Source organism: Mustela erminea, chromosome X (genome assembly GCF_009829155.1).
Source record: "Mustela erminea isolate mMusErm1 chromosome X, mMusErm1.Pri, whole genome shotgun sequence".
Taxonomy (NCBI): Eukaryota; Metazoa; Chordata; class Mammalia; order Carnivora; family Mustelidae; genus Mustela; species Mustela erminea.
The window spans coordinates 67,987,431-68,003,463 of record NC_045635.1 but is presented as its reverse complement, the minus strand read 5'-3'; the positions used below and the strand labels follow the sequence as shown (position 1 = coordinate 68,003,463).

The window sequence follows — 16,033 nt, the reverse complement described above, 5'->3', positions numbered from 1 at the left end:
CATTCCATTGTCAGAATTATTGGGATACCTGAGGAGGTGGAGAGAAAGAGAGAGGATCAGAAGATATAGTTGAGCAAATCCTACCTGAGAATTTTCCTAATCTGGGGAATGGAACAACTGTTCATGTCCTAGAGGCAAAGAGGACACCCCCCAAGATCAACGAGGGTTGATCTTCAGAAAGACCTTCAGACATGTGGTTTTGAAATTTGTGAATCATAAAGTCAGGGAAAATATCTTAAGGGCATCTATGGGGAAGAGATACCTTTTGTGCAGAGGGAGGAACATCAGAATAACATCAGACCTGTCCATAGAAACCTGACAAGCCAGAAAGGGCTGGCAAGACATATTCAGGGCACTAAATGAGAAGAACATGGAACCAAGAATACTTTATGGGGCAAGGCTTTCATTTAGAATGGATTGAGAGATAAAGAGCTTTCAAGGCCACCAAAGAGTGAAAGAATATGTGACCACCAAGCCAGCCCTGTAAGAAATTTTAAGAGGGGTTCTATAAAAGATGAAAGATGCCAAGAGTGATACAGCACCAAAATTTACAGAGACAAACTATAGAAACAAGGATCTCATAGGCAACATGATGACAATAAATGCATGTCTTTCTTTTTTAATTTAATTTAATTTTATTTTATTTTATTTTATTTCCTTTCAATTTTCCAGAATTTATTTTTTATGCACCACACATATCTTTCAATAATCACTTGAATGGTCTAAATGGTCCCATAAAATGGGACAAGGTTTCAGATTAGATAAAAAAGCTGGACCCATCCATATGCTGTCTACGAGAGACTCATTTTGAACCTAAAGATACATCCAGACTAAAAGTGAAGGAATGGAGAACAATCTTTCTATGCCAACGGACCTCAGAAGGTGGGGTAGAAATTTTCATATCAGATAAATTAGATTTTAAGATAAAGACTGTAGTCAGAGATACAGGACACTACATCATTCTTAAAGGGTCTATCCAACCAGGAGATTTAAAATTTGTAAATATCTATGCCCCCCATGGGAGCAGCCAACTACATAAACCAACTGTTAATCTAAATAAGGAGACATATTGATAAGAACATATTAATTGTAGGGAATCTTTAGATGCCACTCTCAACATTAGACAGATCATCTAAGCAGAAAATCAGCAAAGAACAAGAACTTTTCATGACATACTGGACCAGATGGACCTCATAGATATATATAGAACATTCCACCCTAAAAAAAAAAAAAAGCCAGAATAGTTATTCATTTTTTGTAATTATTTTTATTAACATATAATGTATTATTTGGCCCAGGTCTACAGGTCTCTGAATCATCAGGCTTACACATTTCACAACACTCACCGTAGCACATACCCTCCCCAATGTCTATAACCCAACCACCCTATCCCTACCCTCCCATGCCCCAGCAACCCTCAGTTTGTTTAGTGAGATTAGGAGTCTATTTTTGTTTGTTTCCCTCCCAATCCCACCTTGTTTCATTTTTTCATTCAATACCCCCCAACAAACCCCACCTTGCCTCTCAAATTCTTCATATCAGAGGGATCATATGATAGTTATCTTTCTTTGATTAACTTATAGAATAGTCATTCTTCTTGAGGACAAATGGAGCTTTCTCCAGAATGGACCATATACTGGGTCACAAATCAGGTCTCAACTGATACCAGAAGATTGAGATTATTTCCTGCATAGTCTCAAACCACAGTAATTTGCAACTGGAACTCAATCACAAGAAAACATTCGGAGGAAATTCAAACACTTGAAAGCTAAAGACCATCCTGCTCAAGAACATTTGGCTCAACCAGGAAATGGAAGAACTTAAAATTCATGGAGACCAATGAGAATGAAAACACATAAATCCAAAACCTATGGGATATGGCAAAGACAGTACTAAATGGAAAATACACAGCAAACCAAGCCTAATTCAAAAAAATAGAAAAATCCTGAGTACATTAACTCTCTTCACACCTTAAAGAACTTAAGAGTCAACAACAAATTAAGCCTACCCCATGCACAAACAAGGAAAAAATTAAGATTAGAGATCAGTGAGTTATAAACCAGAGATACAATAAAACACATCAACAAAACTAGAAACTGGTTCTTTGAAAGAATTAAGAGGATTGATAAACCACTGGCCAGACTTCTCCAAAAGAAAAGTAAAAGGACTGAAATTAATAAAATTATGAATGAAAAGGGAGAGATTATGACTAACACCAAGGAAATAGAAATAATCATCAGAAATTATTATCAGTGGCTATATGCCAATAAGTTAAGCAATGTAGAAGAAATGGATGCATTCCTGGAAACCTATAAACTTCCAAGAATAAATCAGGAAGAAATTGACAACCTGAATAGACCAATATCTAGTAATGAGATTGAAGCAGTTATCAAAAGCCTCCCAAAAACAAGAGCCCAGGACCTGAAGGATTCCCTGGGGAATTCTACCAAACATTCAAAGAAAAAGTAATACCTATTCTCCTGAAGCTGTTACAAAAAAATAGAAACAGAAGGAAAATTTCCAGACTATTTCTATGAGGCCAGTATCACCTTGATCCCCAAACCAGGAAAAGACCCTATCAAAAAGAATTTCAAACCAATATCCCTGATAAATATGGATGCCAAGATTCTCAACAAGATCCTAGCTAATAGGATCCAACAGTACATTAAAAGGATTATCCACCATGACCAGGTGGGATTCATCCCTGGGATGCAAGTGTGCTTCAACATTTGCAAATCAATCAATGTGATAGAACAAATCAATAAGGGAAGAAAGAAGAAACACATGGTCCTCTTAATGGATGCAGAAAAAGTATTTGACAAAATACAGCATCCTTTCCTGATTAAAACTCTTCAGAACATAGGGAACATTCCTCCACTTCATAGAATCCATCTATGCAAAACCCACAGCAAATATCATTCTCAATGGGGAAAATCTGAAAGCCTTTCCCTTAAGATCAGGAACATGACAAGGATGCCCACTCTTGCACTATTCAACATAATATTAGAAGTCCTAGCATCACAGTCAGACAACAAAAAGAAATAAAAGGTATTCAAGTTGGCAAAGAGGAAGTCAAACTCTCTCTCTTCTCAGATGACATAATATGCTAATTTGGAGAACACAAAGGACTCCACCCCCAAACTACTAGAACTCTTACAGCAATTCAGTAATGTGGCAGGATACAAAATCAATAGGCAGAAATCAGTTGCTTTCTTATACACTAACAATGAAACTATAGAAAAGAAAATTATAGAATTGATTCCATTTTCAATAGCACCAAAAACCATAAGACACCCAGGAATAAACCTAACCAAAGAGGTAAAGGATCTATACTCGAAGTACTACAGAACACTCAGGAAAGAAATTGAAGATGACACAAAAAGACGGAGAAACATTCCATGCTCATACATCAGAAAATAAGCATTGTTGAAATGTCTACACTGCCCAGATCAATCTATACTTTCAAGGCCATCCTGATCAAAATTCCACTGGCATTTTTCAAAGTGCTGGAACAATAATTATAAAACTTGCATAGATTCAGAAAAGACCCTGAATTGCCAAGGAAATGTTGAAAAAGAAAAACAAAGCTGGGGGCATCACGTTGCCTGATTTCAAGCTTTACTACAATGTTGTGATCACCAAGACAGATTGTACTGGTACAAAACAGAGACACAGAGCAGCAGAACAGAGTAGAGAGCCCAGATATGGACTCTCAACTCTATGGTCAAATAGTCTTCGACAAAGCAGGAAACAATACCAAGTGGAAAAAAGGACAGTCTCTTCAATAGATGATGCTGGGAAAATTGGACAGCTATGTATAGAAGAATGAAACTTGACCATTCTCTTATACCATACACAAAGATAAACTCAAAATAGCATTGAGCTTACTTAAGATTCTCTCTCTTCCTGCAGTTCCCCCTTCCCACTCTTAAAAAAAGGGGGGGGTGACTGCACTTTAATGAGATACATGAATAAAGACAAAAAGACCCATTGGGAGATGATGGTAACCTGAAATAAAGACACTACAATAGAAACATAAAGTTGGCAAATTAGAAAGGTTAGAAACAGAAACTGCTACTACCCTTAGTCTAAGGCGATGAAAAAAGGAAACGGAGATTTATCTCAGTGCTCAGAATCACCTGGCAGAAACTGGAATAGTAACAGGTACTTTCAGTGGAGCCAGGGTCATGAAGACCTACTGCCAGAGATACCACTAAAGTAGATAAAAGGCAGAGAAATCTGGCTCCTCCCTTCTTCTTCTCACTATCCAAACTCAATTAGAGGAGTCCACCAGGAAGCCAGCTGACAGAGGAGCCTGAGAAATCAGCACAGTGGAGTCAACAAACAAAGCAAAGCAAGCCAATGTCAATTAATGAATCCAACAGTAAATAAGTCCAAGACTGGCACAGAGTCCTAATACTGTATTAATATCTTAGCTGCATGTAAGAGAAGTACAGGGGAAAAGAGAGAAGGAAAGAGAAGACATCCAAAAAAAAAAAAAAAAAGAAAGAAAAGAAAGAAGAAGAAACACATGAGGAAGAAGCAAGACCTTTCAATTTCAAAAAAAGACATTTCAACTTTTTCACTTTTCAGAACATAAAAGGCCTGAGTGTACCCATACATAAACTGAAATCTTTCTGCACCCAATCAGTCAAATATATGACACATCACGTTAAAATGTGTGGCTTACTACAGCAGTGATTTTCAAACAAGAGGGATAGAGGTGGACATATCAGGAAATTCAGAGGGCATTTGTAGTTTGAACTATATCCCCAATATGGATACATGCTCCTACACACCCCCACCTCAACACACACACATGTACTACGCAGAATCACTATTTTAGAATTTAGAGTATGAGGTCACTACCTTACCTTTTTATTGCTAACATTTCCCTTATTGAAGAGATCAGTATCAGAAAAACCCTGCCTGTATTTTTGCAGAGGTTTTTGTTATACCAAGATATTTTCCTTCCAGGAGAAATTACTCTAAGAAAATGGGATGGGACATCACTGTCAGAAACAGAAAAGGAGGGGCGCCTGGGTGGCTCAGTGGGTTAAGCCGCTGCCTTCGGCTCAGGTCATGATCTCGGGGTCCTGGGATCGAGGCCCGCATCGGGCTCCCTGCTCAGCAGGGAGCCTGCTTCCTCCTCTCTCTCTCTGCCTGCCTCTCTGCCTACTTGTGATCTCTCTCTGTCAAATAAATAAATAAAATATTTAAAAAAAAAAAGAAACAGAAAAGGAAAATAAAGTGATAAGTGGTCAACTAGAAGAGCATATTCCAGATATGGAAGTGGATAGGCACAGAAATATCCTAAAGGATATGAGATTTCCCAGTAATTCACAAAGAGCAATATCCATGGGAAAAAAAGTTTGAATTTGGGGACATGACACATCATGAGGGAATTAAGTGCCAAATTACAATGGAACAATCCAGTAAAAATTATATATATATATATATATATATAAAACTTTCCCCTCACCTCCAAATCAGAACTATCCTGCATGAAGTAGAGGCAGTCGTATAATCAGGGAAGGAAGGTACAAGGAGGAAGGTAAGGAAATAGGAAAGAAGCCATCCACACATACCCTTCTCTTTATTACCACTTCTCACTCCAGGCTTCTAATTATGAGTCAGAGTGATGAAAGATTAAAAATATAATAGACTAGGTTGATCTTTTTAATACCTAAAATTAGACTGTTTATTAGTTCCTTAGAGTGACAAGAAAAGCAATGAGATCTGCTCGAGATATAATATGTAAGCAGAAAATGGATGTTCTACAGAGCTCAGGTCAAAAGTAGTAATGGGACTAAAATGCAGAGGAAAATAAAAGAGCTCAAAGAAATCTCTAGATATAGGGTAGGAGCTGACACTGATGCCAGGGGACCTGAAATGTTCTTATTACTCTTTAGATAGGATGGAGGTTTAAAGGAAGCCAGGATAATGCACGGAATTCTGACCAAGTCCATCTGACAATGGGTCCAAATAGTTCATGGACCTACCATGTGACACATTTACCCATTCCCTGGGTAAATATTGGGTTGGAATACTCAACATTTGACAGAAACTTTATACTGTATCCCATTCCAATAAAAATGCAATACAGGAATTGGTGGTCTTTTTGAATATTGGATGCCATATTATATATATATATAACACTTTGAAATATTGCCTTTATCAATTTATAAAGATATTCAAAAGGCACAGTTTTTAAAAGTTTTTATTTTAATTATAATTAGTTAGAATACAGTGTTATATTATTTTCAGGTGTATAATATAGTGATTTCAACACTTCCATACATCACCTTGTGCTCAACACAAGTGTACTGCTTAATCACCATCATCTAATTATTTTATTTTATTTTGTTTATTTGTCAGAGAGAGCCAGAGAGCACAAGCACAAGCAGGGGGAGCAGCAGGTAGAGGGAAAATCAGGCTCCCAGCTGAGTAGGGAGCCAGATGTGGGACTCCATCCCAAAACTTTGGGATGATGACCTGAGGTAAAGGCAGAGACTTAAAGGACTGATTCACCAAGGTGTCCCTCCCCATCACCTATTTAACCCATCTCCCCACCCAACTCCTTTCTGGTAACTAGCAGTTTGTTTTCTATAGTCAAGACTCTTTCTTGGTTTGCCTCTCTCTCTCTTTCTTTTTGTTCCTTTGCTCATTTATTGTTTCTTACATTCCACATATGAGTGAAATATATGCTATTTGTCTTTCTCTGACTGTCTTACTTCACTTAGCATAATACTCCCTTAGCTCCATCTATGTCATTACAAATGGTAATATTTAATTCTTTTTTATTACTGAATATATATACATGCCACATCTTCTTTACATCTTCTTCATCCATTCATCTATCAGTGGACACTTGAGCTACTTCTATGATTAGCTGCTATAAACATCCGGGCGCATGCACCCCTTTGAACTAGTGTTTTTATATTTTGGGGGGTAAATACTTAGTAGCACAATTGTTGGACCATAAAGTAATTCTACTTTTAACTTCTTGAGGAACCTCCATTCTTGTTTCCAGAGTGGCTGCACCAGTTTGTACTCACCCCAACAGTGCAAGAAGTGTTCCTCTTTCTCAATATCCTCGCTATCACCTGCTGTTTCTTGTATTGTTGATTTTAGCTACTCTGATAGGTGTGGGGTGATAGATATCTCATAGTACTTTTGATTTTCATTTCCCTGATGAGCAGTTATGTTGAGCATCTCTTCTTGTGCCAGCTGTCTGTCTTCTGTGGAAAAATGTCTATTCAAGTCTTCTGCTTATATTGTAATTGGATCATTCATTTTTTGGGTGTTGAGTTTTATAAGCTCTTTATGTATTTTGGATACTAACCTTTTATTGGAGATGTCATTTGCAAATATCTTCTCCCATTCAGTAGGTTGCCTTTTAGTTTTGGTGATTGTTTCCTTCTCTGTGCAGAAGCTTTTTATTTGTTAGTTTATTTATTTATATAATTTTTTAGAGAAGGGAGAAAGATGGGGTAAGGGGAGAGGGAGAGAAAGAATCTTAAAGAGGGCTTAATCTCACAACCCTGAAATCATGACCTGAGCTAAAATCAAGAGTTGGACACTTAAACCATGGAGCCACCCAGGCACCCCAAAACCTTTTATTTTGATGCAGTCCCAATAGTTCATTTTTGTATTTGTTTCCCTCATCTCAGGATACATATCTAGAAAGAAGTTGCTACAGCCAATGTCAAAGTGGTTACTGCCTATATTCTGTTCTAGGGTTTTTATGTTTTAGATATCATATTTATGTCTTTTATCCACTTTGAAATTCATTTTGTATATGGTGTAAGAAAGTCATCTAGTTCCATTCTTTTGCATGTAGCTGTCCAGTTTTCCCAACACCATTTATAGAATATTATTCTTTGCCTGTTGCATATTTTTTTCCTGCTTTGCTGAAGATTAATTGACCATATAGATGTAGGTTTGTTTCTGGGTTTTCTACTGTGTTCCTTTAATCTGTGTGTCTATTTTTGTGCCAGCGCTATACTGTTTTGGTCACTTTGTAATATAACTTGAAATCCAGAATTTTGATGCCTCCAGCTTTGCTTTTCTTTTTCAACATTGCTTTGGTCATTTGGGATCTTGTATGGTTCTATACAAATTTTAAGATTGTTTGTTCTAGCTCTGTAAAAATGTTTGTGGTATTTTGAAAGGGAATGCATTAAATGTGAGATTGCTTTGGGTAGTGTAGACATTTTAACAATATTTGTTCTTTCAAGCCATGGGCTTGGACTGTATTTCTATTTCTTCATGCCATCTTCAATTTCTTTCACTAATGTTTTATAGTTTTTAGAGTAGAGGTCTTTTACCTCTTTGATTAGGTTTGTTCTTAGGTAACTTATGGGTTTTGGTGCAATTGTAAACGGGGTTGATTCCTAGATTCTCTATCTGCTTCTTCATTATTGGTATAAAGAAATGCAACAGATTTCTGTATGTTGATTTTATATCCTGTGACTTTACTGAATTCATGTATTAGCTATAGCAGTTTTTTAGTATCATGTCATCCACAGATAGTGAAAGTTTAAATCCTTCTTTGTTGATTTATATGTATTTTATTTCTTTTTGTTGTCTGACTGCTGAAGCTAGGGCTTTCAGTAATATGTTAAATAACAACAGTAAGAGTGGATATCCCAGCTGTGTTCCTGACCATAGATGAAAAGCTCTCAGTTTTTCCCATTGAGGATGATGTTAGCTGTGGGTTTTTCATATATGGCCTTCATGATGTTGAGGCATATTTGTTCTAAACCTACTTTGTTGAGGGTTTTTATCATGAATGGATTTTGTACTTTGTCAATTTTTTTTTGCATCTATTAAAATGATCATATTGTTCTTATACTTTCTTTTATTAATGTAATGTATCACATCAATTGGTTTGTGAATTCTGAACCACCCTTGCAACCTAGGAATAAATCCCACTTGGTCATGGTGAACAATTTTTTAAATGTATGATTGGATTCATTTTACTAATATTTTATTGAGGATTTTTGCCTTTGTGTTTCTCAGAGATATTGGTCTTTAGTTGTCTTTTTTTTTTTTTAGTGCTGTCTTTATTTTGTTTTGGGTGCCTCATAGAATGAATTTTGAAGTTTCTTTTCCTTTTCTATTTCTCAGAATAATTTGAGAAAAATAGGTATTAATTCTTCTTAACTACCCTACTATCTAGCAATTATACTACTATATACTTACCTAAAGTATACAAAAATAGTATTTCAATGGGATATGTACACCCCGGTGTTTATAGTAGCAGTATTTACAAATGTCAAATCATGGAAACAGCCCTAGTCTCCGTGTATTGATGAGTGTATAAAGAAGATGTGATATCTAGGGGCACTTGGGTGGCTCAGTCAATTAAGCATCTGCCTTTAACTTAGGTAATCATCTCCAGTGTCCTGGGGTTGAGTACCACATCAAGGGCCTTGCTCAGAGGGCAGCCTGCTTCTCCCTCTGCCTGCTGTTCCCTCTGCTTGTGCCCTCTCTCTCTCTTTCTCTGACAAATGAATAAATAAACTCTTTTCTAGGAGCACCTGGCTGGTCCAGTGGGTTAAGTCTCTGCCTTCAGCACAGGTCATTCATGATCTCAGGGTTCTGGGATCAAGCCCCTCATTGGGCTCTCTGTTCAGCAGGGAGCTGGCTCCCCTGTCTCTCTTTGCTTTCCTCTCTGCCTACTTGTGATCTCTCTCTCTCTCTGTGTCAAATAACTGAATAAAATCTTTTAAAAAATAAATAAAATAGTTTTTAAAAAGACGTGTTATCTATATGTATATGTATGTGTATGTGTATATGCAGACATAATGGAATGTTACTGAGCCATAAAAAAGAATTAAATCTTGCCTTTTGGTACAATGTGGATGAAGCTAGAGTACTTTGCTAAGTGAAATAAATCAGAGAAAGACAAATACCATATGATTTCACACATATGTGGAATTTATGAAAAAAAATGCAAAGGTACAAAAAAAAAAAAAAAAGAGAGAGGCAAACCAAAGACTAGCTCTTAACTATAGAGAACAAACTGGTGGTTAACAGAATAGAGGTTGGGGCGGTGTTAAGTAGGTGATGAGGATTAAGGAGTGCACTTGTTGTCATGGGCACTAGATGTTGTATGGTTGTGTTAATCAGTACATTATACACCTGAAACTACTATTACACTGTATATTAACTAACTGGAATTCAAATAAAAACTTAAAAAAGTATAGGCTACTATTTTCACTTTACAAAGGAAATAAAGAAATGTTATATATATGTTGAAGTTCACAATTCTAGTAAATGATGAAACTAGGATTTGCATCACACAATTAGACTTAGAACCCATGCTCTTAATCTGTACACTATATTTCCTTCATCTGTACTAGTGGAATGCAAGTTACAGAACAATATATACAATATGATTCCATCATGTGTTGAGTGTATACTATGTACCAGGCAATTTTTTAATACTTCACATACATTAATGTAACCATAATAGCATTTATGTAAAATATTGTTATTTCCATTTCACCTATGATAAAACAGGCTCAGAGAAGTTAGGTAGGATGCCTTATATTACACAGTTATAAGTAGTATAATCTGGGTTTGAACCCAGGCAGTCTCACTTCAAAGGGTGTTTACTTGTGCATACTTCAGCAGCATATACACTAAAATTGGAACAATACAGAGAAGATTACCATGGCCCCTGTGCAAGGGTGACATGCAAATTCATGAAGTATTCCATATTTTTTAAAAAAGTAGTCTTTTTACTTAACTTCCTATTATAAGTGACTTTTTCTCTTGTAACTGACTTAATAGATGTAATTATGTTTGTGAAAAAATGATACAGATCAAACTGTTCATAACAGTTTTCTCTGGGAGGAGGGTTGCAGAGAGAAGGTGAAGATGTACTTTTACATTTTTATAGAACAAAAAACAGCCTTGAAAAGATTTAGGGTAAAAATTTAACATGAGACCTGAAGGTCCATGTGGGTTTTTTTTCCTATTTATTTTTCAGTTTCTATTCCTCCAACTTTCTCCCAAAGCCCCATTTACTACATTTCTTCATGACTATTCCTTCTACCTAAAATTTCTTCATATAATTTCCTGGCATACTATACATCTTCCAGTTTTCTGATTAGCTCTCACTTCTTCAGGGATAACTGCCTTGACCCATCTAGCCTGGTTTAGATTTCTCTACATTGCTTTTACCTCACCTTATCAATTATCACGCTAAGTAACCTGAAGGTAAATGTTTCGTCTTATTCATGCTGATGTGCTTGTTCCCAAACATCATGCAAGCAGTCTGACACTTATCATCAATAATAATGATCATTTTCTGAACTACTGACATACCAGTTCACGTGCCAAATACTGTTACATATTCAACTCATTTATTCCTCACCCTGATACTGTTAGGTAGGCATCACCATACACACTCTAATGATTGAGAAAATGACATTCAGAAAGAAGTAATTTGCCAAAGATCCACAATTATTCAGTTGTGGATCCATGGAATCCAAATTTGCCTCACACAAAAGCAGGAGCTGAGGATTTTTAGTCCTTCACTGTCAATTTCCACTACTCATTTTTGGCAAATCCAAAAAATCCTATAAATATCATTGTTATCTTTAACTACTTGAAAATAAAGGCTAGAATAATGAGCTATGAATGTATTGAAGAGGAAATGGACATTAAAGCACAAGGTCATCTTTTTACATGGGATAGAGGGAGGAAGTGCTCAGAGAGTCAGCCACTATTGCACCCACTATTACATAAACCAAAATTTCAACTCCCAGAAGGAAGGCACTCTGTCCTCGAAAAGGGAGGGGCACCTCGAAAAGGGAAAGGAGGCACTTTCCTGGGCTAAGAAAAAATGTATCAAAAGTTGCTTTGGTGATCCCTTCCTGTCCAAGTAAGCACTGGCACCATTTACTCTGTCCTTACAAACTTAGGCAATGCAAGTTTTACTTCTTCTGTTTCTTTACTCATCACGATGTATTTTGGTCATTTTGTGCCTCAGGTTTGCAGACGCAAAACCGAATGCTTACCACCATCCCCATGCAGGGAAATGGGAGAAGCAATAAGAACATGGAGTCCATTAGTTCTCCATCTAATCTTCCCCAGCGCCTAGCAGATGAGGAGAGAAAAGACGCCTTAATAGGAGTTTAACACCCCAGAGTTCTTCCCCTCCCCCCAGGACAGCAGTCACCAGGCAGCAACGTTCCTGCGCCATAAGAGCACTAGTTTCACAGCCAATCCCAAGTGTTCAGGCCAATGGCCCTTAGCAACAGCCTTGGAAAAGGGCAGGGCCAGGGTTTGGGGCTTTGTATAGCTCAGCCTGAAACAGTAGTGAAGTGACTGATTTTGAGTTACTTCTCCAAAGTAACCTTGTAGTGGAAATAATGAGCTCCATTAAAATCTATTATACCAGCGTGTCTGGATCCAGGGAGGTGAGTGGAAAGAAAGGGGCCTCAGAGGGCAAAAAACAAGACTAGAGTGAAGACACTCTAGTTGGGGATTTCAGGATTGTTCTAACACAATACCATCTCCTCCTTGCCTTTCACACTTCAGCTCCTTCCTCTCTAGGTTTTCAAGGATGGAAGGTGCAGGGGAGAACAAGGAAGGGGCTTATTGTCCTCACCCAGATTGTGCTCCAAGAACTAGCCCGTCTAGAAGGTTTCTGGGTCCTGAGCTCAACTAATTTAAGTATTTCCAATACACCTGCAGTTGTTTTAAATGGAAGAGATAAAGAACCCTGTTCTTTAGGATGTTTAGGATGGGAGATGGAAGAGATAAAGGACACTGTTTAGGATAGGAGAGGGAAATGCCATTGAGTGAATGGCCAAAATCCTCAGAGAAGCCTGGGTAACCCCAGGCAAACTGGTAATTTCTAAGAAGAACATATATTTGCATAGATCAGGCATGTCTTAGACTACAGTTTAGATGAATTATTTTGGCCAGGTTGTAGGAAATATTGCTCAATAGTGGTTTCCAACATTGTGATCCACATATGTAATCCTAAATTTTCTAATAGTGACATAAAATAAATGAGATTAATTTTAATATATTTTATTTAACACAAAATATACAAAATGTTATCATGCAACATATAATCAATATATAAAAAGAAATGTTGCATATATTATTTTCATATTAAGTCCTCAAAATCCAGTATGCATATTGTACTTACAGAGAATTTTATTTTGGACTAGCCACACTTCAGGTGCTCAGTACTCACATGTGGCTGGCTAATGGTTATCACATCAGGCAGCTTAGCTATAGAAGGACCATTATATGGCTAAGAACATCATTCTGCCAAGGTTTGGGAGAAGCACAAAAACTGAAGATTTTGAAATCGATTATGAATGGTTAACATTCATCCCACTACTGTGTGTCAAGACACCATGATAGATGCAAGGAGCAGTGAAATTTGATCTCAGCCTAGAAAGAGTACATTGCTTTTGCAGAAAGCTTTATCAACTTGATTAAGGGTTTCAACCAGATATTAAGAAACAACAATAATAAGAAACACTTTTAAAAAGAAAATTTTGGGCCTTTTGACTATTTTTTAACATTGTGATTTATGTTATCAGATACAGTACTAAAAGTTTGTAAGAGAGAATAATTTGGAATCAATAAGGACCACAATGGATGAAACAGAAGATTCACCCAACTGTTGGTCTGTGTTTCTCAAACTGTAACATAAAAATCATCTGGAATACTTGTTAAAATATTCCTGGGAATCACTCCCAGATACTGTAGTTTTAGAGTGGGATAAAGCTGATGTTGCTGGTCTAACGAACCACATTTAGACTAGTACTGGTCTATGCAACTGTACTCTTCATGATGTTCCTCTGAAAAAGTTTTGGAAAAACATTATAAAAATGTGACAAATCACATGCACCATGCTTTTGCATTTTAAAAACTAATGAGCCTCAGAAAATAAAAATGTTGCATAATAGAATTTCAGAAACCTCTCATCGATCAGTTGTAAATAGACAGGGTTTTCTAGCCATGACTGGATTATATTTTCAAGTCATCAAACAAAAAGCTTTCTGCCATGCACTTTTGCAGAAATCATACTTGAATAAGCTGGGGTTTGTACTTGTCAAATTGCTTTCAGATATGTTTTCTCATTCTAGTATCAGAGATTTATGTGGCAAAATTGCCTAAGATTATCATGTGAAAATGTAGAAAACTCAAATTTTAAGATTTATTTTAGTGATTAACAAAAAATGCAGTTATAAAATATACTTAAAAGATAACCAATTATTACAATTTTATTTTAGCAGTAGTGTTTCAGAGGAAAAGACAATGTGAGGATATTACTACAAATATTACAGTTCATCTGAGAGGATATAGAAGAACTGATGACTTTCATTCACTTACATTATTTATAAATCTTAATTGTCTGATATACTTTATTTTCTTACTCTGTGGATTTTATCTCTGTACTTAGGCATTGTCTCTGATTATGGTAGAACATGTAGTATGTTCTTTCAAAGGTATAAACCTGGTATCATGTCCATTTCCTATACAGAGCTACCATAGATATTAGCATAAATTAATGTAGTAATGAGTTGAAAAGTGTGCTTCAACTGTTAGCAGAATGTCATACCACTTCGTGTACAGTATGAAATCAATATAGCAAATATTTATAGCCCATTAGAGATTTCAAGTTCCTACTGAAAACTTACTATATTTCTTCATATACACATTAAACATATTTACATATTACATATATACTAAATATGTGTGTATGTGTTTATCAAAAGAAAATTACCTAATTTTTGCTCCTCAAAGAAACATCACAGCATTAAAAGCTATTCCTCTTGGGCGCCTGGGTGGCTCAGTGGGTTAAAAGCTATTCCTCTTCCATAGCATAATGAATGGACAAAATAAAACATAAACCATTAGGAGCAGTTAATAACATCATTCTATCTCTCTCTATTTTTGCCTATGTAGGTGAAGCAGAGACAAGAAGAAGTTACCAGAATTTTAGATATTTACCAAATAAAGTATGAATTAATAGATATTTCTGTCAGTTTGAAAGTACTTCAAGAAATGAGGATGAAAGTTTCCACCCCTAAGGCACTACCACCTCAGATATTCAATGGCCAAGAATATTGTGGAGTAAGAGTAAATGTCCATTTTTATTTTGTTTTCATTTCATGTCTTAAGGTCATATACATGGGGAAACAATACATTTATGGGTTGTGAGGGCCAGGTTTCTTCATTTATACAATAACTTAATTATGTTCCTGAAGATAAGGCAATGTGTGCTTCATTATGAAAAAAAAATATATCATAAAAGGAAAGAATATCATGCTATTTGTTTTGAGATACACAGTATTGTTCATCATACATTATAGTATGAAATGACTGATATCAAGGGGAATTTTCTTTATCTAACTTAGCTGGCAGATGTTTGCAAAGGCACAGACAAGATAATTAACAAACTTACCTAGACACTTGAATTTAATGATTTCATAAGTGGAAATAATAACACTGATATTACAAGTTAATCTTAATTCCTTTTAGGATTTTGAAATGTTTCACAAGGCAAAGGAGAACAAAGAGATTCTGAAATTCCTCAAGATGGAATGAATGTGCAGTGATGATACAAAAGATGTTTACTGAGATGGATCTGCCTATACTTCCATATACATTGGTTATTTTAAATTAGAACAATTGAAGTATTTCATTAAAGTTAATTGATATCTAGATTAACTTGCAATCACTAACACAGGGGCTCTTACAATTTCAATTTTGCATTAAAATCATTTCTCATTGCAGTGAACCTTTTACAAAGCTTTGTAAAAAATTATTAAATTTCTATCAAGGTCAAACTTTTTTTTAAGTCACTTAGTAGCTGTCAATTTATAGGCATGAAATAGATTTATAGTGCAATTTTCAATTAGCTTTCAGCTTTATTTTTAAATGTTTCTCAGTACATTTTTAAGAAGTTTACAAACTGTATTGGGGCTGTTTATAGCTTTTATTTGTTTAATTTTAGAGAAAGAAAGGGGGAGCACCAATGGGCAGA

The 16,033-nt window shown here is 36.0% G+C and overlaps 1 protein-coding gene and 1 non-coding gene across 3 annotated transcripts; both read left to right on the top strand.

Moving 5' to 3' along the window:
• Positions 1-10,632: 10,632 nt before the first annotated feature.
• LOC116583755 lies at positions 10,633-10,735 on the top strand. The gene has a single exon (XR_004282869.1). It is a non-coding gene; the product is annotated as a U6 spliceosomal RNA (small nuclear RNA).
• Positions 10,736-12,278: 1,543 nt separating this feature from the next.
• LOC116582144 (SH3 domain-binding glutamic acid-rich-like protein 3) lies at positions 12,279-15,813 on the top strand. 2 transcript variants are annotated; one of them, XM_032329559.1, is made up of 3 exons: positions 12,279-12,437; positions 14,953-15,120; positions 15,529-15,813. In XM_032329559.1, the coding sequence occupies exons 1-3, from the start codon at positions 12,390-12,392 to the stop codon at positions 15,592-15,594; spliced, it is 282 nt and encodes a 93-aa protein (XP_032185450.1). In that variant the 5' UTR covers positions 12,279-12,389; the 3' UTR covers positions 15,595-15,813. The 2 variants fall into 2 exon arrangements, with proteins under 2 accessions (XP_032185450.1, XP_032185449.1); XM_032329558.1 differs by having other exon boundaries at positions 14,953-15,126.
• The last annotated feature ends 220 nt before the right edge of the window (positions 15,814-16,033 follow it).